This window comes from Gracilinanus agilis, chromosome 1 (genome assembly GCF_016433145.1).
Source record: "Gracilinanus agilis isolate LMUSP501 chromosome 1, AgileGrace, whole genome shotgun sequence".
Lineage (NCBI taxonomy): Eukaryota > Metazoa > Chordata > Mammalia > Didelphimorphia > Didelphidae > Gracilinanus > Gracilinanus agilis.
Window position 1 is genome coordinate 270,994,118 of NC_058130.1, and position 23,699 is coordinate 271,017,816.

Consider the following 23,699-nt stretch of genomic DNA (forward strand, 5'->3'; position numbering starts at 1 on the left):
GCTAGGAAGGGTCTGAGGTCACATTTGAGCCTAGGGCCTCCCATTTCTAGGCCTGGCTCTCAATCTACCGAGCCACTCAGCTGCTCCCTGTTTCATTGCTTTTTAGAGAAAAACTAGTCCATCCTGCATAGGGGTATTTTGCTTCTACCATATACCAGGTGCAAGATATATTCTGTGACACTTACATTCACTTCAGGCAAATCATCTACCTCCAGGTTTAAGACTTCTCTTGATGTTGATAGTTTGCAGATGGTGGAACAAAGTCACTTTTATGGCAACTTCTGTCTTTGGAACCTTGCATGGCTGATGTGTGCATGAGAGACACCAGATCGAAAGAGAAGTTTTCCAAGGTTGTACAAGTGTAATGAAAAAGAATTACTGAACAGCTTTGTGACTCATTTTCCCCTAACTGAAGAGGGGTTTGACCTAGATTTGTGGTTCTCAGTCTATGGGCTAAGGCTTTTGAATTATTGCAAAGGGATTTTGAATTCATATGCACACCAAACTCTGTTATTTTGATTTTTATTTAGCTCCAAGAAAAATATGCAATATGACTCAATAAATAAGCAAACAAACCTTCTAGAGACTGTCTTCCACATATATGTTGATGCTATTGTGATGAGTAAAATGTAAATTAAAAGGATCACTGAATTCACAGTAGTTTTTTGTCATCATGTCTTCTCTCAACCAATAGCTACTGAAAGTACAGTTGCTACCTACCATGTGTTATGGTCCATGAAATTTTTTGATGTTCAAAAGAAAATGGTTGGAAACCACTGACCTGATGATTTCTAGTGTCTCTTCCAGTGCTAACATTCTACACTCATGATTTCTCTCCCATTCGGACTCTACCTCACATCAGCTCATTAGAAATATGATCCTTATGGGGACATGATTGGGGATATAGACTCTAAATGATCACTTTATTGCAAATATGAATAATATGGAAACAGGTCTTAACCTAAATACATGTAAAACCTAGTTGAATTGCTTATTGGGTTTGGGAAGGGGGAGGGAGCATGGGTGGGAAAGAATATGAATCAAGTAACCATGGAAAAATATTCTAAATCAATTAATTAAAAAAATGAAATTTAAAAATGTGATCCTTAAGTAAAATTCAGCTAATTGAAATGAACATGACCATATTTCCCTACTTCCCACAAATCCTCAGGACCCTCGGTGGTTGATGACCCAAACTACTTTCTTGGGAGAGTATATACTCTCTGTGGTATATATGACCAAGTCCCAGAAGAGGGGAGGAATCAGGTTCCTCTTGGGATACCATTTTTCAAGGGCCCCATTGATCATAGGCACAGATCTACATCTAGAAAGACTTTAAAGGTTCAACACTCTCATTTTATAGAGGAAGAACCTGAGGTGGAGAGAGGTGGACAGGCAAGTCACCTCTTTCAGTTCAAGGTCACACGGGCAGTTAAACTGGTAGAGTTGGGATTCAAATTCAGCTCCTCTGACTCCCAATCTTGTGCCCTTTCTATTATACTGTGATAGTAGCTCTTGAATAAAGAACTTCTCTGACCATTTCAGCCCACCGTGGTCTTCCTTTTTTAAAAAAACTGGCCGCATAATGAGCATCAGACAGAGTAGCACTTAAGTTATTCTGTCTCTGGGAAAACAAACAAACAAACAAACCCTCACCTTCCTCCTTAATATCAGTATCAGTTCCAAGGCAGAAGAGTAGTTAAGGGCCAAGCAATTGGGATTAAGTGAATTGTCCAGGGTCACACAGCTAGGAAGTGTGCCTTTTTGGACTCAGGATCTCCTATCTCCAGGTCTGGCTCTCTATCCACTGAGTCACCTAGCTATCCCTAGTATTCTCTTTTTTTTTGAAAATTTATTTTTATTTTTTTTGGAAAAATTTCCATGGTTACATGATTCCTGTTTTTACTTTCCCCTTCACCCTCTCTTCACCCCTCCTCCCCCATAGCCGACATACCCTAGATATTCTCTTAATGTTGATCTGACTACATCCAAGTTTCTTGAGAGCTGGAACCATGTTTTGTATTTCTCTATCTCCCCATTGTGGGCACCTATGACTGATCTGGCCTGGTGGATTGGTCTACACCAGTGATGAGCAAACTACAACGGGTGGGCCAGATGTGGCCCCCTGAAATGTTCTATATGATCCCGTGACATTATTCCTAACTTGATGAATACATTGAGTAGGATACAATACAATGAAACTTCAAAAGAGTTGCCTTAGAAACAGATTGACAGATGAGCATTTCCTTTCCTTTGACCCCCTCTTTAAAAAGTTTGCCCATCACTGATATAAAGGGTAAATGAGGTTGGACAAATAGAGATAGTACCTTGTCCTGTTATCAGGAAGCCAGGGCAGGCAAGGGCTGTGGCCCTAGGCTGGGAAGCAAGACACACATTCTTACTTAGCACTGTCCCCTGCTGGCCTCAGGACCCAAGTGGTCTCTGTAACCCTATATGTCCCCATAAAGCCCTAGATTGACTGTTATAAAACCAGAGTTTTAGTCTTAGATCTGTTGCTAATTAGATATGAAACCTTGAGACATCACTGACCTTCTGAGGTCTCAATATCCTCATCTGTAAAATAATTTCTAATTTTATTAATTATGATGCATTGTACATAGTAGTTGGTTAATAAATGTTGAGTTGAGTTGAGGGCTTTTAAGGTTCTATTCTCTAATTCATATTGAATGCATCAGAACTCCTTGGTGGAGGCTAGGCACAAAGGTATGACATTTTTCTTGGATGTGATAGAATGTTGGTTGTTGGGGATTAGTTATTGGAGGTGCTCTAAGGAAGGCACAGATTAAATGCTAGGTTAGAGACCCAAAAAGTTTCCTTTCTTTTCTTTTAAACCCTTACCTTCCCTCTTGGAGTCAAAATGGTGTATTGGCTCCAAGGCAGAAGAGTGGTAAGGGTAGACAATGGGGGGTCAGGTGCCTCGCCCAGGGTCACACAGCTGGGAAGTCTCTGAGGCCAGATTTGAACCTAGGACCTCCCATCTCTAGGCCTGGCTCTCAATCCACTGAGCTACCCAGCTGCCCCCAAAAAAGTTTCCTTTCAAAGGGCAAGTTTCTGGAAGGAGTCTTTGGGAGTAGCCATAACTGGAGGAGCTAAAGAACCAATGAATAGGATTTACAGATGTCTACCCATCTCAGAGCTCTTGGGCTCCCTAACAGAATTCAGAATTCTGGAGCTGAAAAAGCACATTAGAAATCTATATTCAGCTCTCTCATTTCAGTAGATTAGTGAAATGATTTGCCTAAAATCATATACCTCTTGCTTCTGGGGTGCAGTTAAAAAACTTGATGGCTTAACAAGCAGCCAGTTCAAATCTGACACTATGTTGAGGATTCCCAGTGAGCCCAGGATCCTCAAGCTGGAGGACAAAGAGGTTGTTTCTCTCCTGAGTTAATTTAGTTAACAAAGATTGACTTTGTTATGTCAATCTACTACTATGTGCTAGGGATTCAGAGATGAAAGAAGGCAGACACTAGGCCCAAGGCAAATTGAGAAAGTCCGGATTTGTTTGTTGAGAGCCTAAAACCTCAAATGAGGGCTACTTTTAAAAAAGAAGAGGATGAGGGCTGGGGAACAGGGGACATTGTCAGGTTCCTCTCACACATACAGCCACATCCTGCTCCGTACACTAGAAAGTTTTGTTGTTGTTTTTATTGGAATATTTCACATGCAAAAACCCAAACTGAGGAGATGGCAGCTGGAATAAGATCAAATGGTAGCATTTTAATACAATGGTATCACCATTAGCCATACACAAGTTACACCCAACATCATCTGTTTATAGGAACACACAGCAGCAACATAAAAACCGGCTGTGTTGTGCAATTTGACAATAAACTTGACCCAATTCTTCTTTTGAACAGATACATTCCCCATCTCAAACCCCCATCCCGTAAGCCCTCCCAAATTACCCTGGCTTCTGGAAATAAATATTCTGACCCCTTCCCCCATATTCATTTGGAAAGTCTACAGTTTAATATACAGAGGAAAGCTGCTATTATATGGGGTTACATGAGAAGTAGTGTTAACAACAGCTCTTTGACAGGTACTTTGACAGACAGGAGGAGAGTTGTTGTTCATAAGACTGAAGGGCCAAGGAAGGCAGGGCAAGGTGGGGGAGAGAGGGGAGGAGAAAGGCGGAGTCCCGGGCTGTAATCAGAAAATATTAAAAGAGTCAGGGATTTTTTTTGGGGGGGGTTTGATGATGTAATGAACCAGGTATGATCAGAATGAATTTTTAAGGTCAATACATGTGAAGAAGAAAATATTTGCTATTGCTTTGTGTAGATGGGAAGGTGAAAACACATTCCCTTAAATGGGGCAGGAGCTACAAGGTGGGGAAAAGGTCATCTGGGTAAACACTGCCCAAACAGGAGAGGGAGTAACTATGAATAAAGTAGATATGGTACTAATCAGATTGCAAGAAGCTGGATGTCCCAAGGGCAGGCTCTTAGAGGGAGGTCCTAGGCTAGCCATGGTCCTTATTGAATCATGGGATTGGTCCAAGGATTTTCTTCAGCAATCAAAGGGTTACCTGAATGTTCTGGAGGTTTGGGGGAGGGGAGAAGAGGAGGAGGAGGACCTGCACTCGTCTGCTGAATCAGTGTTTCCAGGAAAAATAACATCCTAAGTTTTATTTAGGGCGCTTATCATAGAACACTCAAGCTGAACCAGTTTTCCCTCTCCCTAGAAGGAACAAATAACAGAGCCTGTCCAAGAGCCAGGCTTCCATTCCCACTTCCTGAGGCTCAGGACTTGGGTTCTTGATCCTACTTACAGAATTGGGTAGGGGACAAGGAAAAGAATGTCCTCCACTAGTGTTTTGGCAAATGACCACCTTTCCTCAATGCATATGATTAAGAAGGCTCTAAGTTAGGGAGGGTAACACAGAGATTGCAGTTCGGTTTCCACAACAGGGACTTGTCCAGCAGAAGGAAAACAAGTCAGCCACTGTAATACCTCAGTTGTAAACATGGGCTTTCAGAGAGCCTCTTTGCCTTGCCTAACCAGGCAGTTAACAAGGGGCAGTGGGACCTGGCAGGTTTGGGGAATGGGCTAAGGGAGAGGATGTTGAGAAATGGAACTAGGATTCCTCCCTGATCTAGGACAATGCCACATTCCCTTCACTGGAAGAAATATTTTGTGCCCATCTCAAAAGCACCCCTCTCACTTCCCTATCCTTGAACTAGTTGGTTGATTAAATGTCTTGACATACCCACACAGGGCAGTGCTCTGGAGTTCTGGCCAAAGATGCTTAATATAAAACCTTACTCTATCCCCTCCCCTACCAGCACCCCCCAAAGTTAAGCAAATGATTAATTTCCACATCTCAGCACACAATGAACAGGGAAAAGGTTAAACACAGCCCAAAGAAAATATTTTGACAAAATAAATATTTTAACCTATAATCAGGTATAATTAGTACTTACAAGGAATTCCAACAATAATTTAGTGTAATTAAGTACATACTATATCTGTGATTTCTAACATTTTCAGAGATACTTCCTACTTTAGTGATTCCCCCACCCCTTCTTTGCAATTCGGTTCCGTCCTCAGGACTGCTTGCTTTGCTGACCCATATCTGTGAGCTAACCTGCCTGTGCTCTGAGAGGCAAGGCAAGAACCCATCACTAAGGGCCAGGTGGTGGTACTTCTATGGCTTCTGACTTGACACTGAAGAAAGGGAGCTTCTTAGTTTCTCTGAGAAATTCTTGGTTGATATGTCATGAGCCAGAGCCAAAACGGGATCCTGATACAGGACACACTCTTTCAGTATGATTAGCATACATAAAAAGTCATGGGTGAGAGCTAAATTGGGGCCATTTCAGCCTGCAGAGCCACCAAAGGTGAAACTGACTCTGGACATCTAGGATGCACTGCCAAACTGGAGAGGGGAATGGTGTGTGTGTGTGTGTGTGTGTGTGTGTGTGTGTGTGTGTGTGTGATTGATTGATATTTGTCTGCTGTACTGCCCATTGGGCTGACCTGGACCCAGTGCCATGAATAGCTGTGGTAACCCTTCTACCACCATGTATCATCAACTAAAGCATCTCAAAGCTGCTACTTCTGCCTTGCTGAGATAGATTAACATAAGAATTTGAGGTAATGAGTATAGATAATGATTCTGAAGTAAATATAAATATTATATATAGTGTGTATGCATATTTATGTATTTTTGTAGTGTAGGTTGCTGGGAGCAACTACTCCCTCTATGAGAGATAGAAGCTAAAGACCAGACTAAAGAATGGGGAAGGGGCCTGATCATTTTTTTCCTACTCCAAATACAGGCAATCTATAATACCTCAGGGCTCTTTTTCATAAAGTGGGAGAAGGAAAAAGACAGGTGTGGAGCATGGCTCCATAGCAAGTTAATTGCTAGTGAGGGTGGAAAGGCAATGTGACTGGTATCCCCACTCCCATCCCGGCAACTTCATCTTTTCCAAACATTGCACTGTGGCTAAGATGCTATCACACAGGTCAGCACTAACAGAAGCTCTTGACCTATAGTAGACTTGGTGACCTGGTGATTGCCTGACTTCCTCAGGTCTGACTAACCTCCTTAAGAAACCTTCATAAAGACATGTGATCTTCGTGGAGTCTGAAGATGCTGGGGTTCAAGTTTGAAATGAGAGGTTTCAAACAATGAGAAGACCATTCACTTTCCACAGTTTGGGGGGAAGCTTAACTTTGTCTTGGATGTGCCAGAGAGATGCCTTCTCTCAGACACAAGGAAAAAGATTTCATGTCAGAAGCAAGATATCAGAGAAATATCATCACCTGCCTGCCAAGATGGATTCCTTGAAAGGAACTGTAAGAACTCATAGGCCGTCCAACAGGGTAAAAGAAGAGGAATAAATGGTTGGGCAGAAAAGACTTTTAAGGCATCTTGCCCAGTGATGTTTGCATGTTTGGCAAAAATAGGCCAGTTCTGGTATACACACACACACACACACACACACACATATTAGCTATTGCATCTCAATTTCAGAGATCAAATCAGCGTGAAAGAAGAGGATAGGAAGCAAAGAAACAGTGATGGAGCTCCTTTGGCATAAATGTGATCTATCTTTAGCATTCCCCCCTCACCTCCCCCCCAGGTTTCAAATGACTCCAGGCCACTGATGTGAAAACACTGCAGGACATTGGTTGAAAAAGCCAAATGAGAGGAAAAATGAGGGAAAGAGGAAAAGAGGGTAAGAATGCTGGAGGAAGTGAGAGTGGCAAGAGAGGAAACATGAGAAGGCAGGAATATAAGGATAGGGAGGAAACCATGAAAATGGGAGTGACAGACAATAGAGAAGATCTTAGAAGGAACAGAAAATAGTAGCCCAAGGAAAAAAATTAGTAGCAGCTTATAAAGCTGTCTAGAGAAGTTCCATAAGGGAGACGTTTGGGTGTCATCACAGTTGATCTGGTTTTAATTAATCAGTGACGTTCCTTTTAGCTTCTTGGACTGCTAGTTCAATCAGCTCTAGGCTTAGGCATACTCACTAACTCTCAAAAACCTGATGGGACAGCACTGATTCAGGTCACCGATAACTATGGTCCAACTAGTGTCTCAGGTTTTTCACCATGAGAACCAGCCAGAGCTAAATCTGGATTCTGGCTCAGCCACAAGAATGATATTCTGCCTCTCCCAGAATCTGAGCTGCCAGGTCATGTCTCTGCAAAATCTAGTCCCTGATTCCAACACATCCTTTCTTTCCTGAAGGAAGAAAATCAATCAGCTCTTCTCTCTGCCAGCCAACAGTTATGGCTCTGAGCCCATGTTCCCCAGTTGAAACTCCTTTGACTTTGTACATGCCATTGCCCTGGGCCACAAAGAAGTCTAGGCTGGCCATGACATGCACAAAAATGGAAGCTGAATTTAGCCTGCTGAAAACATCAGGATGTACTCTGGTCCAGATATTCATGAGGAATTCTGCAGATTTCAAGAATCTCCATTACAAGGAGCAGCATCTGACTCACTAGGCCTAAATGAAGCAAATTCAGACCAAATCATGTCAAGTAGTTTTACACCAGCTGGTAAGCTGGTAAAAGTCAGTTCTCCCAGAACTGGCAAAGGGTAAGCTACTGGGAGCCAAGAGTAGGCAATGCCTGGAAGAAAGAAGTCAAAGCACAACTCTCTTGGCTACAGTAGCAGTTTCCCTTTCAGTTCCTGAGAAAGTAGCAAGGTTAGCAACTGGCCTCTCTGTACAGACAGGCAGGGGAAGAAGGTAGGACCTAAATGAAAACCTCTCAGACATCCAGGATTGCAAATAAGCTCGGATGGATGGATGGGTGGTTGCAAACCCCGGCAAAGAGACTGCCATCTCCTCGGACAGCTGGGCACCTTCCCTCGGGCAGTCTGTTAGTGAGCTTTGCAGATCATCCTGCAGATCTGGAGCCCTTTGCAGGAAGTCAAAGTGTGGAAGGGTACCGCATGCCCTGAAAGCACTCCCCCTAAAGAAAGGCCTAGGCCACAGAAGGCTGACTTCGAGTTTGTCCAATGGAGGAGACCCAAGCTTACGACTGTGGGGCCAGGGCCAAAGTAGTGCCTTAGTGTTAAAGTAGCAAGTAAAGTTATCCAGAGCCCAAAGGAGCCAACAAGTGGGGCTCAGACAGCCCTTCCTTCAGAGGAGGTGGCGAGGAGGCAGCAGAGGTACAAAGCCTACCATGTAAATATTCCAGAGTTACACATGTGATACATTAATAAACATCAAATACTTCCGTGGTCAGGGAGCGAGTATTCCTAGGGCAAAATCCTTTTAAAAAGCAAGAGAGCCAAGGAGGTTGGAGAACCAAAGAGTGACATCCTCAACTTCTATTTCCTATGAGGTTGTTTAAGATTAGTTTTAATCCTATGTGACAGAACCAAGCTGCTGTGTGACCAATATCTGTGTGATTTAATCTCTTTCCTTCCTTTTGAATTCCCTTTCATTGACCAGATTTTCTGGAGGCCATACAGAAACTGTATTCCCACCAGAGGGTATAGCATGCAACCCCTATTGCTTCAGAATAGCAATGCCACCCTTTGTCAAAGATTTCAAGCTCTGTCTGGCTAAGTGTGTAGAGTTGAATCCACTAGGGAACAATTGGCTCACAGCAAAGGAGAGGCACAAAAGGACCAAAAACACAACAGATTAACAGGAAAAGTTTGCTGGAATAGTGGGAAATAATGCAAAACTTTTTTAAAGTGCTAGAAACCTCAAACCTGAGGTGTTTTGTTTTTTAAACCACATCAAATTAATGTGTGTGGTTGATGAGCAGCCAAATGAGGGAAGTCATCAGACCATCAACTAGTCTCTTGAAGCCAACTTGGAAAAACTCACAGTGAAAGGAAGAGACCTAAGAAAGGAAAACCTCATGAGACTTGACATACCTTCTGAACTCCCCAGCTAGATTCTCCATTCAGGAACCCTGGGGACAGAGAAGTAAAAGAGGTGGAAGGCAGATTTCTAGAGCAGGATCAATATAACTTGGACCTATACATGGGAACATAAAGAGTCGGATGCTCTTCTACTTGCATTCATCCTGGGCCCAAGGATGCTCTGTTGTCTCCTGCTAAATATTTGGCTATGAGGCAAGGGAAATAGGAAACCACCTTGACAAGTCACTGGGCAGCTTTCCCTGCCATACATGGTTTCCAACATGAGAAAAGTGAGCTTATGCATTTACGTTTTTTAGGGGAGGGACCAGCTGGGAAGGGTAGGTGGGAGTAGTGGGAGGGGAGAGAAGGGTTTCAGTAGTAGCAGCCAATTTCACACAGCCCAGAGAGGAAAAGGTGGTTAAAGCTAGTTTTGAAGGGTGGGAGACTTAGAGGAAATAAAATAGGTGACAGAGGTGATGTTTCCTTTTTAGTGAGTGAGAGTGGTATGACTGACTGGGGAGTGGATAAGGTTGACAGATACAGGAGGGGAGATGAGGGGTCAGTGTTCGCCACAACTGAGGAGAGTATAGTGTGACCAGACAGCAGCGTTCTGCACAGCACAAGGAAGGAGACCAAGAAAATGCATCACAGGGCGAAGAGGGCGTCCTCAGAACGCTCTGGTTTTTTTCTGCCAGATGTATTTATGGGTGGTGTTGGTGCCTCCACAGGGGGGGAGGGTAGATTGGGGACCATTTCAGCAGCTTTGGCTCTTTCTTCAAGAAATTTGTCAAATTCTGCAACACAAAAGCATTTTGAGAACTAGAATTACCAGGAAGCCCAGGATAAATGAACAAACATTAAATTTTCCTCATAAGAAACTAGATTTCAAATGGTTTCCACAATAGCATCTACTTTTGAAGGCCACAAAACCATCCCAGAGAGGGTGTGGCATAGGAAAGAAGAGTGCTGGACATGAAAGTTGAGACCTGAGTCCAATTCCTACTTCAGACATTTACTAACTGAGGGACCCCGGGTAAATCAATTCACCTTTCCAATCTTAATGTCCTCATCTGTAAAATGGACTCAGTGAGTTCTAACATTCTTTTCTGCTCTAGTCTGCAATCCTATGAGCTGCCTTGTGGCTGAAGAACCAGAGAAAGAAATATCTTTTAGAAAATTCATCGACTAGATTTTCATGATCTGGCTTAATCCTAACTCTCCAAATTTATTTCCCATGGCTCCTGCAGCCCAGGCTGGTATCCCTCTAAACTTCCTATTCTTGCCCCCTACCCCCTGCTCCATGTCCCCACCCACTCTCCACACAAAACCGTCTCAGAGTTCTGCCCATATTGTCCCTGAAACCCATCCATCCAATGTTTTTGTCTCCTCTCTGCACTTATTCATGTCCCCACTTATTTCTCACTCTTTAGCATACCCGCTCTAAGAAAGCCTTCTCTCATGACTCCAGCTCACATTCATATTTTTCTGGACCCCTTCAGAACTCAGCTTACCACATAATCAGCACTTCTCTGTGTGGACGTGTATATACACCCATATGCATAAACATCTATGTATATTTTACACATACATTCTCTGTATTGTGCAATTCAGAATTTCATTTATAATGATGTGCACTGATTGTTTCATATATATATTACATGTTCTTAACACATCAGCAAACTCCTTATGCTAAGGAGTTGCAAAAAATTTGAAATATGTACTACAAATTGATTTTTTTTTAAACCCTTGTACTTCGGTGTATTGTCTCATAGGTGGAAGATTGGTAAGGGTGGGCAATGGGGGTCAAGTGACTTGCCCAGGGTCACACAGCTGGGAAGTGGCTGAGGCCGGGTTTGAACCTAGGACCTCCTGTCTCTAGGCCTGACTCTCACTCCACTGAGCTACCCAGCTGCCCCTACAAATTGATTTTTAGAATATACATACATGCAAAATACATGCATTTTCTATTCCCCCCTATAGCCTAGTACAGAAGTAGGAAAAAAAGGGCTGCTTAATAAACGTATGTTGATTGATTGCTCCTTTTTTTGGTAGGTGGGATCTCAATAAGGATCTGGCCCAAGTTCCGGGGACATTTTGGGAGAATAAGCTGAGCTACCTAATTTATTGAATGAGGTTCCCTGAACAACAATTAAGAAACTCCTGGAGGTTATCTGGTTGTGTTTCCTGGGGAAAGGGACAGAATGGCAATGACACTAGAGTATAAATGTCTGAATACCAGACCCTTTCTGAGAGTAGATTTTGAGAAGAGAGAGAAGAGAGCTAAGAGGTTATGAGAGGTCTAAAGGGAGGAAAGGGAGAAAATATAGAGGATATACTTAAGCACTGGGAGCACTGAAGCACCATGTTAGTACCAGGGAGAAGGAAATGGAGTTCCAGAGAGGCATTCCACAGGTGACAAAGTGAATTATGGTGGAGCCTAGACTAGAACCCTGGTCTCCAGCCTCTCAGGGCAGTTTCTTCCATTGTGCCACATCAAGCACCACCTTATAGGAGTCAGAAAGGCCTCATTAGGTTGTGGGAATAATGGTTAATGGGGTGGGGGTAGGGAGGAGGGAACTGAATTCCTGCTGGAGGATATCTTGTATGGATACACATGTACTGCTGAACAAAATAGAGAAAAATAAAAGGCTACTCTGGGTTGTTCAGGGAGTTGAGAAAAAGCTGGGTCCAGGAAAACAAAAATCATAAAAAATTATATTCGAGCTAATCAACTGTCAAAAATATATTTCTTTTTGGGGCAGCTAGGTGGCACAGTGGATAGAGGGCGAGGCCTGTATTTGGGGAGGATCTGAGTTCAAATCTGACCTCAGATACTTCCTAGCTATGTGACCTTGGCCAAGTCATTTAACCTTGTTTGCCTAGCCCTTGCCCTTCTGTCCTAGAGTTGATACTAGTACAGAAAGTAAGGGTTATTTAAAAAAAAAATCCCTTTTTGGCTTGGCTTGATTAAAAAAAAAAAAAAAGCCTAGCCAGGGTAGGATTTATACCCTGGATTATATAGTTAAAGTACAAAGAAAATAGAACTTGACAGGACTTGTTCCTTCATACTTTCTCTCTAGGTGTGGTGTACTTACAGCTGCAAAATGGACAGGGCTCATAAAACTTGCCCTGCTGTGCCTCAAACATAACTGTAACCTGAGTCTTTTGGTTCACTCACTGAGCCATTATGATCTGAAATTCAAAGAGAAGTGGGGAGAGTTGCTAGGTTTTTGTTTTTATATTTTTGGGTTTTGCTTTTAAACAACTCAATTTACAGAGTTCCCATAAGGAAAGGTAAAGAGAAGATTAAATACTACAGAATCTTTTCAGCTGGATGTCTCCCAGGTTCCTAAAAGTTCATGCTTGATGTGGCAGTGGCTAACAGCACCAGACCCGAGTCAGGGCTCTCAGGCTCCAGTCCCAGCTCAGACATCACTCGTTGTTCTATATTGAGCAAATCATTTCCACACTCTGGACTTCAGGAAGCAAAATGTTGGACCAGATGATCTCTAAGATTCCATAACACTACTACTCCCTTGCTTTCTCTGGGCTGGCAGGGGAATGCCTTATGTTGGTTTTTATTTCCCATCCAACCTTCCTTCTGCTATCACACCTCTCATTCCACTTGTTTTGGGGAAGGTGGACAAAGTCAAGAATCTCCTAGAACTTTCTCTCTTCCATCTCTAGCAAAGTGATGCTGGTCTCAATGGAGAATTTAGTTTCATTTTTAGAAAAAAGTTAGTTAGGAGCATTTTCAATTTTCCATAGTAGTTACATCCCCTCCTTTCTCCCCACTCCCCCCACTTTTAAACCCATACTTTCTGTCTTAGAATCAATACCAAGTATAGGTTATGAGTTAAAAACTAGGTGATTAGGGTGAAGTGACTTGCCCAAGGTCACAGAGCTAGGAAGTATCTTTGAGAACACATTGGAACCCAGAACCTCCTATCTTTAGTCCTGGATCTCTATCCATTGAGCCACCTAGCAGCCTCATATTAGGATTTTTCTTTTTTTTTTTTTTGTTCTTTGAGAAATGGAGGGGAAATGAGGAGGAAGAGAAGACAATACTTCTAAGCACTTAATTAAAAAAAATTTTTTTATCCTTACCTTATGTATGCAGAAGAGTGGTAAGGACTAGGCAATGAGGTTAACTTAAGTTTACTAAGAGAACAATCTAAGTTCACTGAAAAGATGTCAGGGAAGAAGTAAGAGCAAGAACCGGTAGGAGTCAAAATCAGCACAGTGAAAAAAGTACTCAATTTCCAAATGGTTTAATGAAAAATAAAGTTGTCTAATCCAATTATTTCTGCAAGTCCTCAATTTCTAATGCTTCGCCTCAGTGTTCTTCCTAAATAGCTGGGACAATTCAGTACTAGCACCTCAATGCCCTTCTACCTGGTTTGGAAGATAACCCTTCTATTGCTACAGTAAATCTGAGAATTCTAGTTGGTTCTAGGCAAGAATAGGCCAGGATGGGGTGGAGGAACCAGACAATTAGGTGGCTCAGTGGACTGAGAGCCAGGCCTAGGTAACAGGGGGTCCTGGGTTCAAATTTGACCCCAGACACTTCCTAGCTGTGTGACCCTGGGCAAGTCACTTAGCCCCATTACCTAGCCCTTACCACTCTTCTGCCTTGGAACCAATACACAATATTGGTGCCAAGACAGAACGTAGGGGTCTAAAAAAAAAAAAGAATAGGTTGGTAGGGGGAGGAGGAGTTGGTGAGTTGAGAGGCCAGAACATGCTACTGATCTCCAAAAAGGACCCATTTCTTGGTTCTCCAATGTACTCTTGGTGTTTATAGGAAAATCAGCAGCCCAGGAAACTGTTTCCTCTAATATCCCACTTCTAAAGCCCACATTTGGCACCTTAAATCACATACTGTTTTGGGCTAGAACTTGACTTTTCATAAGCATCACCCCAATTAGATTCTGAACCCTTGAGGAGAGGAACTATGTCTTACTCTTCTCCTGTAGTTCACATCATGCCTTAAATGAACATGAGTCAATGCTCACTAAGTATGTTGAATAAAAGAATCTCTGCTACAGAGGCCACTCTGTGTGACAGGTGCTTACCTTCACTTGTGACTCCTTCCTCCGGCTCATCACCTTTCTGTGATGGGAACAAAGACAAGGTAAGCATTAGTGTCCCTGGTTGTTTCTCAGCCCTTACACTTTCCACTTCATCTTCTCCACTGACCTCCCTGGTCCATGGAAACACAGCATGGCTCGCATATTTACAACTAGAACAGTTTTAAGGCCGTTTGATTCTCAAGAACTAGGGAGAATGGGGAAATGGCAAGAAGGTCTCTTTGCTATAAAACAAGTGCCACTCTGCCCGAAATCAGGGGAATGGATCACGTGACTTCTCCACTATGGCCCTGGGTAGTTTCTCTGAGGTCAGGAAGTGGCAGAACCATGAGCTACAGATGATGGATACTTCATGATCTAACTGTACCTAACTCCCATTCCTTCTCCTGACCTCTTGACTTCAAAGAAAAGAAGAGCAGAGAGGAAGAGATACATCATCCTTTCTGGGGGCTGTATTTCCTAGATGCTTTTTTTTAACCCTTACTTTCTGACTTAGTAACAATTCTAGGACAGAAGAGTGGTAAAGGCTAAGCAATCAGATTTACTGACTTGCCCAGGGTCACAAAGTTAGGAAGTATCTGAGGCCAGATTTGAACCGAGTCTCCACACCCTGCCAAGGCCTGGTGCTCTATCCACTGTGCTACCTAATTGCTCCTGTTTCTTAGCCTTTTTGAAATTGTGAAATATGACTACTGTTGGCTGGATCTTACCATCTTATCCCTTTCGATACTTACTTTATTTTTTAATTAGAAATTTTAATTAAAGTTAATTAGAATTATTTCATTTTGAGAATTTCATGACACTCATGGACCCACCCTGGAGTGTTATAAAAACAGGGTAGAAATCACCAGCTTAGAGGCAATTAAGAAACTCCCATGGACTTTATTCTCATTTCTTATGTCTCCTCTGTCATAAAAAAACTATAATGTGAAGGGCTTTAGGAAAGGTAAATGGAAAGCAAAAAGCATCCCCAAGCAGTAAGGAAGCTACATTTTTAACTTTCATGAGAAAGAAATGGTGGACTGTGTTTTAAATATTGGTTCACTTGACAACAAACTGTTTTGGAAAGTCTCCTCTCTGAAGATGGTACAGGTAGCAGAGCTTGAGAGGAACAAGAGAGAAGCCTTGGTCTGGTTCTGGCATGCAGTCATTTGACAGTGAAAGGAAGCTAAAGGTCACTAGATAGTTGTGCCTTCTGACATCTGGCTCATGGACAGTTGATGCAGATAGTTCTATGGTGGAACTGTTTGATAATGTAAAAGAAAGGACAATCCAGATAATGGAATAATTCTTCAGGAAACAGGAACACCATTCAGGCCTTCCTCTTCATCTTGCCTATGATGTAATTTCATTCTTTTTTTCTTAAAACAATTTTTTTTTAACCCTTGTACTTCGATGCATTGTCTCATAGGTGGAAGATTGGTAAGGGTGGGCAATGGGGGTCAAGTGACTTGCCCAGGGTCACACAGCTGGGAAGTGGCTGAGGCCGGGCTTGAACCTAGGACCTCCTGTCTCTAGGCCTGACTCTCACTCCACTGAGCTACCCAGCTGCCCCCAAAACAATTTTTTTAAACCCCTTACCTTCTGTCTTAGAATCAATACTATCTATTGGTTCCAAGGCTTCTGCCTTGAGTGGTAAGGGAGTTAAATGACTTGTCCAGGGTCACACAGCTAGAAAGTATCTGAGGCCAGATTTGAACCTAGGACTTCCCATCTCTAGGCCTGGCTCTCAATCCAATGAGCTACCCAGTCGTCCCCTATGATGTAGTTTCTCACAGTAGAGAGGGCAATTTTCTCTTCTACATTTGTTTTTTTATTTAAAAAAAAAACCCTTGCCTTCCATCTTAGAACTAATAATTTGTATTGTTCCTAAGGCAGAAGAGTGGTAAGGTCTAGGCCAGTGGTTCCCAAACTTTTTTGGCCTACCGCCCCCTTTCCAGAAAAAACATTACTTAGCCCCCTGGAAATTAATTTTTAAAAAATTTTAATAGCAATTAATAGGAAAGATAAATGCACCCGTGGCCATCACCACCCCCCTGGATCACTGCAGCACCCACCAGGGGGTGGTAGCACCCACTTTGGGAATCACTGGTCTAGGCAATGGGGATTAAGTGACTTGTCCAGGGTCACACAGCTAGAAAGTATCTGAGGCCAGATTTGAACCCAGGACCTTCCATCTCTAGACCTGGCTCCCTACCCACTAAACCACCTAGCTATCCCCTCTACATTCTTTTTTTTTTTTTTTTTAAACTCTTACCTTCTGTTTTAAAATCAATACTAAGTATGGGTCTAAGGCAGAAGAGCAGTAAAGGTTAAGCAATGGGGGTTAAGTGATGTGTCCAGGATCACTCCACTAGGAAACATATGAGGCCAGATTTGAACCTAGGACCTTCCATCTCTAGACCTGGCTCTCAATCCACTGAGCCATCTAGCTACCTCTATCCCTCTACATTCTTAATAACTAGATTTTGTCACGACAGAAACATAGCTAATGGAAGAAAGGGTCATATGAACTTCGATTACAAATCAAAGAGACAGTTTGGGGGAAAAAAGTGATAGAGACTAAAAAACCCAAAACCTTGAAGATGACCAACAGGAGAGAAGGGGAAGAGAGAAGAATTAATTTTTAATCCTATCTCAGACTTGGAATCTGCCACAGACTGATCAGAACTTCATCTTGCTAAGCTTGATGGGCAGACTACTTGCTACGCAGAAGGCAAACTTTTTTATCAGTTTCATTAGTACATAAAATGTTTAGGTTTCATTTTTAGAGAAAGGAGGTTAAGGACAACAAATATAAAATTCAAAATCTCACCAGGTCCGTACTGAGCCACACCTCAATGTCATCCATGACAGAGGACTGCGCAACAGGGATCTATGGAATGCAGCAAAGAGGGCCACCGAGCCAGGCAAAACCCACAAACAGCCAGGGCAAAAAGAAAACAAAATACCGGGTACAAAATTAAATAATCAAAAACCACCCACCTCCCCAACCAAACTCAAAATACACTGAGCAAAACATGACCAACATGGCACACAAATTGAAACATAAGAATGCACTGAAAAGGCAACCAAATATGTAAGAGCAACATGTGAGGTAAATCATGACTAGGCAAGGAATGCTACACAGGGATTGGCAGGAGAGAAATCATAAAAAGTGGAGCAAACCAAATGGAACACTAAGGCGGAAGAAAGGAAAGAGATGGCAGTACATGTTCTTAAAATGAATAACTTTTTGACTCCTGCTTCCAGTCATTGAAAAGAATCAGCTAAACTCAGTATTGGAAAGCCCCAATCTCAGGTCCTCCTTTAAGAATTTTGCTAAATTTAAGATTTCAACCAATTGACCAACCAACCTGTAAATATATACCAACTGCATTGGTAGTCACCAGTCACCATATTGGAGTTTGAAACTCCCACAGGTGGAGGTTCCTGTCTCTGAGATGATTTGAGACTCCAGTCGGGCCTGGTCTGGCAACAGAGCTGGTCTGTGTGGTAGTGTAGAACAGTGGCATTGCAGACAAGGGTGACATTGGGTGGCCACACTGCTGGAAATGAAAGGCTTTCAAACACATATCTGGAGGCTCCTTTTGGCCCTTCATTTGCCCAGCTAAGGCATTTTGAAATTTTTTGTTGATGGGAGGGGCAGTAGAAGGGATGAATGAGATGGATGGAGAAGCAGAAGTGAGGGGGTTCTGAGGACAGGAAAATAGTGGCCCTACCCTGGGTTCTAGAATACCTCTTAGAAAATGTGATTCACATTTCCCTTAAAGTTGAAGCATGGAAGACAGATGAGGTGTCCAGGAGGAGGAAAAACCTCTGTGCTTCTGGTTGACTTTTCTTTGTACACATTTAGAGGGGCTAAAAAGCAGGGTGATTCTTAATACAATGTCTTTTGAGTTCCTAGTCTAGCTTTGAATTTGAATCTGTCACTCTTTAATTAAGGAAAGACATTATATGATGGGTAACTTAGGGATCACTGGCTAGAGTTAAGAAGCATGACACAACTAAGAAAATTGAGATCTATCTTATTAAAAGATGTTGTGTCTCAATATCTAGGCCTGTCATGCCAAATATCTTTCAGGGCAGTCAATTTGAAGAATTTCTTCACTTAAAAATATTTAAGTTGCTGTCAAATGTGAAGTGATATAAAGCCTAGGAAGTTCTAATACTAAGAGGCCACATTAATAAAGTGCTGACTAAAAGCCTGGAGGAATTAGTCGATTGCCTTTATGGCCCTGTTATGTTCTGGTATCCAAGATAATCTACCTTATATACCAAATTGCATCCCTGGTGCCTAGTGATAACTGCCTGAGGTTCTATTTTCAATCCACTATTTTCCTGGAAAATTCCAATTTTGACATTTCCATTTCAAAGTCACAGTCTTGGTAAAGGATAAAGTTAAAACAATGAAACTAGCTGTCCCAATATTTATTAAAGGCTAATATTCTGACTTAAAACAAAACAAAAGCAAAGCAAAACAAAACCAAAGAAAGAAAACCTCATCTGTCCCCTATAACCCTGTGTCTACTAGTTGAAACCACCTCTTAAAAGATTATTTGAGACATAGAACCTTGGGAAATAGGACTTTTTAAAATTAGGACATCCCTTTGAGGTGACTCTAAAACAAACAAGCAAACAAAATATGCGAATCTATGATTCTCCTATCTGAGGAACTAGAAATGAACTAGAAAGATAATTATATTTCTCTGAAAGCTGATATATGGCATCCAAATGACTTGTCTGACAATAATTAAATAGGACCTTTGGACCCGTAAGAAGTTAACCAGATCTCACTTTCTGTTTCCTTCTTACTAGCTCTGAGTAAATCAAGGCCATTTAACCTCTGAGCCTCAGTTTCTTCATCTATAAAATGAGAGGATTAGGCTAGATGACCTTTTGGGTTTCTTCTATGTCAAAAAACCTATGGTTCTAATAACCCCAAGGCACATAACCACCCCCATTGCCACTTTTTGTTTAGGTTAAAATCTGTGAACCATCAAAGATCAAATTTGTAAATTTTGTCTGTTGTTTTTATTTTGGAACTAGTGGTTATTCAACTGCCTGCAACTTAAGCAGATCAGATGGTCAAACCTTTCTTTCCCATCAGATTTAAAAACCAACCAAACAAACAAAAAAACCCTTCTCAACATTCAGTTCTGGGAGCAAAGCAGGAAAAACATAAGAATAACTTAATCACTACTCCAGGCATAAACACCTGATAGAATGCTAAGATCCCTTACTGTGGAAAACAATCATTAGATTGTAAGTATTGTGGAAACAAGCAAAGTATGCTTGTTTCTAGATGGTAGACAAATGGATGCCTCTCTTTCACACACATGCACAATATATAAGTGATGTAAATTTTTTTGAGTTTTTAAACTTTAAAATAAGGATGTTCAGCCTATGGGAGCTTATAAAATACTGATACTCAAGAATTATTGCTTTGAAAAGCAGTCATCTCAAATGAAAAAACAGATATGGTGATAGCTTAGGAATTAACGTGTATCACATTTTTACACCTTTTTCATACCTAGCTGGATGGTATAGTGAAAAAAGCCCAATTCCTGAAGGTAAAAGACCTAGAACATGTCCTTGTTTCATCACTTATCAGCTCTGAGGCCCTCATCCAGTCATTTAATCTACATATCTTAATGTTTATCTATCTATCTATGTATGCAATAATAATATTTCCACCTTCGCCCCCACCCTCAACTCACAAGGTTGTTCCTGAGAAAGATGCCTCATAAAGTCATCAGAGTATTAAAGAAACGAGAACCATCATTATTGTCTTACAATAGTAAGTTTTCTCCAAGACAAAAGTGTTTGTTAGGACATGTAGATTTCCGGCACTTTTCTGTGAATTCTTCTCCAATATTCTCTCACCCCAATTGGTTATTTGAAGGAAGGAAGTCTATTTTTTTCTTTTAGTGAGCCTGGAATAGCAGTTAGCATGGCCTAAGAACTGATAAGTTAATGACTGAATCGCTTCAGGATGTGGAAACTCCTGAAGTTAGAGACTGGGGAAGATTTTTGTTTTTCTCTTCTTGATTTACCAACACAGTAATGTACATATTATGTAGCATAAATCCAAATGATTATAAATATGCCCATGGGTGTTTTTAAAGTGAAATCTGAAATAAGGTCAAAGAAAACCAGCATGTAATATAAAGAAAAGCACACTTGGTGTTTACTATAAAATGAGGGAGTTAGACTAGGTGACTTCTTAAGTGAAGTAAATATTATGTTTCTGGAAAGCTGTGTACCTTTTTTTCCTAAATAAACCATATTCATGTTAAAAAAAAAAGCCTCGTGACAGTTCTAAATCCTAGAATCCATTGGCAACTGTTACTGGGAGTCAGGGGAACTGAATTCTTAATTAGTTATATGAACTTATGTCATTACTCATCTTTTAGGTGAGGGGGTTGGACTGGAGGAATTCTAAGGTTTCTTCTAACTTTGACATTTTAGGACTCTATAATTGAAAGGCAAAGCACTTATCTCTGCAGTGTTTTGGTTTTTTAATTTGGGAAATAAATGAATCAGAAATTGCTGAAATGAAGTAGTTAATAAGGTTAAGGTCATTCACTCATTTATTCAAGAAGCTTTTTTTTTTAACCCTTACTTTCAGTCTTAGAATGCACACTAAGTATTGGTTCCAAGGAAGTAGAAGGGTAAAGGCTAGGCAACTGGGGTTAAGTGACCTGCTCAGGATCACACAGTTAGGAAGTGTCTAAAGTCATATTTGAACCCAGAACCTCCTGTATCTGTGCAAAGCTCTCTAACTCTCTGGCCACCTAGCTGCCCCATAACAAGCATTTAAAAAATATCTACTATATGCAAGGCACAGTAAGGCTTGCTGGGTGTATAAAGATAAAAATAAAATAGCCAGTCATAGCTCATATGGAATTTTCCCCTTCTAATGGGAGGAACTCCTCAGAACAGGAATTTCTATGCGGTATATTTAGTGACAGACATATAGCAGAGGTTTGGTTTTCACAGATTAGCTATTTGAACCTCCATATCCTAATAAGCAATCTCCTATAATGCTGTATCTCTTCTAATCATATCTATGCTATCAGATATAAAACTGAAAAGGAGGCTGCTTTAAAAAAGAAATTTTTCTCTCCCTATGAGTGGTTGTAGATAAATCAAGGAAGCTGATGAGGAGGAGAGGGAGTAATACTCCCAGGGGCTATGGGCTAGGAAAACATTGCATCACAGAATTAGAAAGGATTACTGGGGTCATAATAATAATGATCAACATTTATATAATGCTTTAAGATTTTTGTAAGGCATTTTACATACATTTTCTCATTTAAGCCTCATAACTACCTTATGGGAGAAGTACTGCAAGTATTATTAAGCCCATTTTACAGATGAGGAAACTCCAGAGAGGTCAAGCCATTTGCCTACAGGAACACAGCTAGTGGCAGAGACAGGGTTTGAACTCAGGTCTTCCTGACTCCAAATCTATCCACTATTCCACAGTTCCTCAATCCAATCCAACCTGTACCAGAACAGGAATACCTTTATAATTGCTCTGATGAGTGGTCGACTAGTTTCTAGTTGAAGATATCTGGGGTCAGCTTTGATTTCTAGTTTTTCCTTACTTTGAGTTAGAAATCGTATCTCTTCATTTTCCACTCATGGACGCTAGTTCTAACCTTCTGAGACCAAGCATTTATGAGTTTTCTTTTCTAGTGTGAAGGCTCTGATATCTTAAACAACTTAAACAATGACCACCACTAGATGTAGTAAAAAGAGCACCATACCTAGAGCCCTTTGAGCTTGGACTCATCTGAATTCTGCCTGTCTGTACTATCCATGTGGACTTGAAATAATTCTCTGAGCCTCAGTTTCCTCATTTATAGAATAAGAATCCAATAATAGTTGGATTAGATGCTTTTTAATGTAATGTTCTTTCTAACTCTAATATTCTAGGCTTCTGGCATCTTGTGAACCAATTCCAGATAAACATTGTTATTTCCATTACTAAAATGCATTAGGAAGTGAGTTAGGAGAAGTTAGGATTACATTCATTTTATTTTGAACCACGTCCAGAGGACCCCTTTACTGATTGCCTCATTGAGGTGACCTTGGGGGTTTCAAAATCTATGACAATGGGACAATAATCTCAGCAGGTTCTACCAAGGTGGAAAGACTCTGAGCAGAGGTCAGTGATGATATGTATACATATTGGTGGAGGACTGGCACAGCCTGCCAAATTTGGAGAGTCTCATCTGATCATGTTTTTCTGTAAGACAGCAAGGTTTTAGTCACTGCAATTCTCGAAGATCATCTACAAAATCATAGTACAGTTTTGATTATCATCTGTCAAAGGAAAACTCACACTAACAAAATCACAGACCTTTGTAATATGTACAGAGGCCGAGATTCTATTTTTTGTCCATGTGTTTGGTTGGTCCAATGACAAAGTCAATAAAAATAAATCAAAGAAACTAAAGAGATCATTTGAAGGTCTGACTCAAATTCCATTTCCTATGTGAAGTTTTCCTTGATGGCTCTTCCTTTGGACTTATTTTAATAACACTTATTTGTCTCTACCATTTCTTTCACAATCATGCCTAGTCTGGTAACATCTCTTTTATTGTTGATCTTGTGCTGTTATTTAAATCTCAAATTGCTTTCTAACTTTCTTTCAAGCTTGTGTTTTATCTGCCCAACTAGATGATAGGTTCTATTATAGGCAGCTACATTATAGCTCTATGTCCTCCAAAGTGCTTTGCACAACTAGGCTGAGAATTCAATAAAACATTTTTTTTTCAGTTAGATAAAGATGAAGGGCTAAAACAGGAAGAAGAGAGAAATAAAATACAAAGGAAAAGTTACATGGAAATTAATGAGTGGGAAATGTACAAAAATCTCAAGACCTGTTGATTATTAACTTCTGAGATCAAAGGATTTCATTTAATTCTGCAATTTATATAACTCTGGTGCCATATTAAAAGAGATAGTAAAATTCTTCCTTAAACCCCAGTACCAATTCAGACTCTAATGGCTTCTCCTTCTGTTCTTACTCAATAGTACAAAAAGTTATCAAGTAAAGAACTTGCACTATGGAGATTTAGAAAGACTGGGGTTTTCCATTCTATTATAAATAGTGGCAAAGCATTAAATACATTGTTAAAAACAATAACAAAAACTAGTCAGGCAGAAGAGACACCAGGTTAAAAGTTACTGTTAGTCTGCTTTGTCTTAAGGGGCATGGGGAGATTAGA

At 41.0% G+C, this 23,699-nt stretch overlaps 1 protein-coding gene across 1 annotated transcript in view; it reads right to left on the reverse strand.

Moving 5' to 3' along the window:
• Window positions 1-9,544: 9,544 nt before the first annotated feature.
• Window positions 9,545-23,699, reverse strand: part of TOM1L2 (target of myb1 like 2 membrane trafficking protein) — a 173,115-nt gene continuing 158,960 nt past the window's right edge. The window contains exons 13-15 of the mRNA XM_044679918.1: window positions 17,273-17,332; window positions 14,443-14,479; window positions 9,545-10,161 (exon numbers count right to left, since the gene is read on the reverse strand). Coding sequence (XP_044535853.1) covers window positions 10,013-10,161; window positions 14,443-14,479; window positions 17,273-17,332 — 246 coding nt within the window. The 3' untranslated portion in view covers window positions 9,545-10,012. The remainder of the gene's footprint in view (window positions 10,162-14,442; window positions 14,480-17,272; window positions 17,333-23,699) is intronic.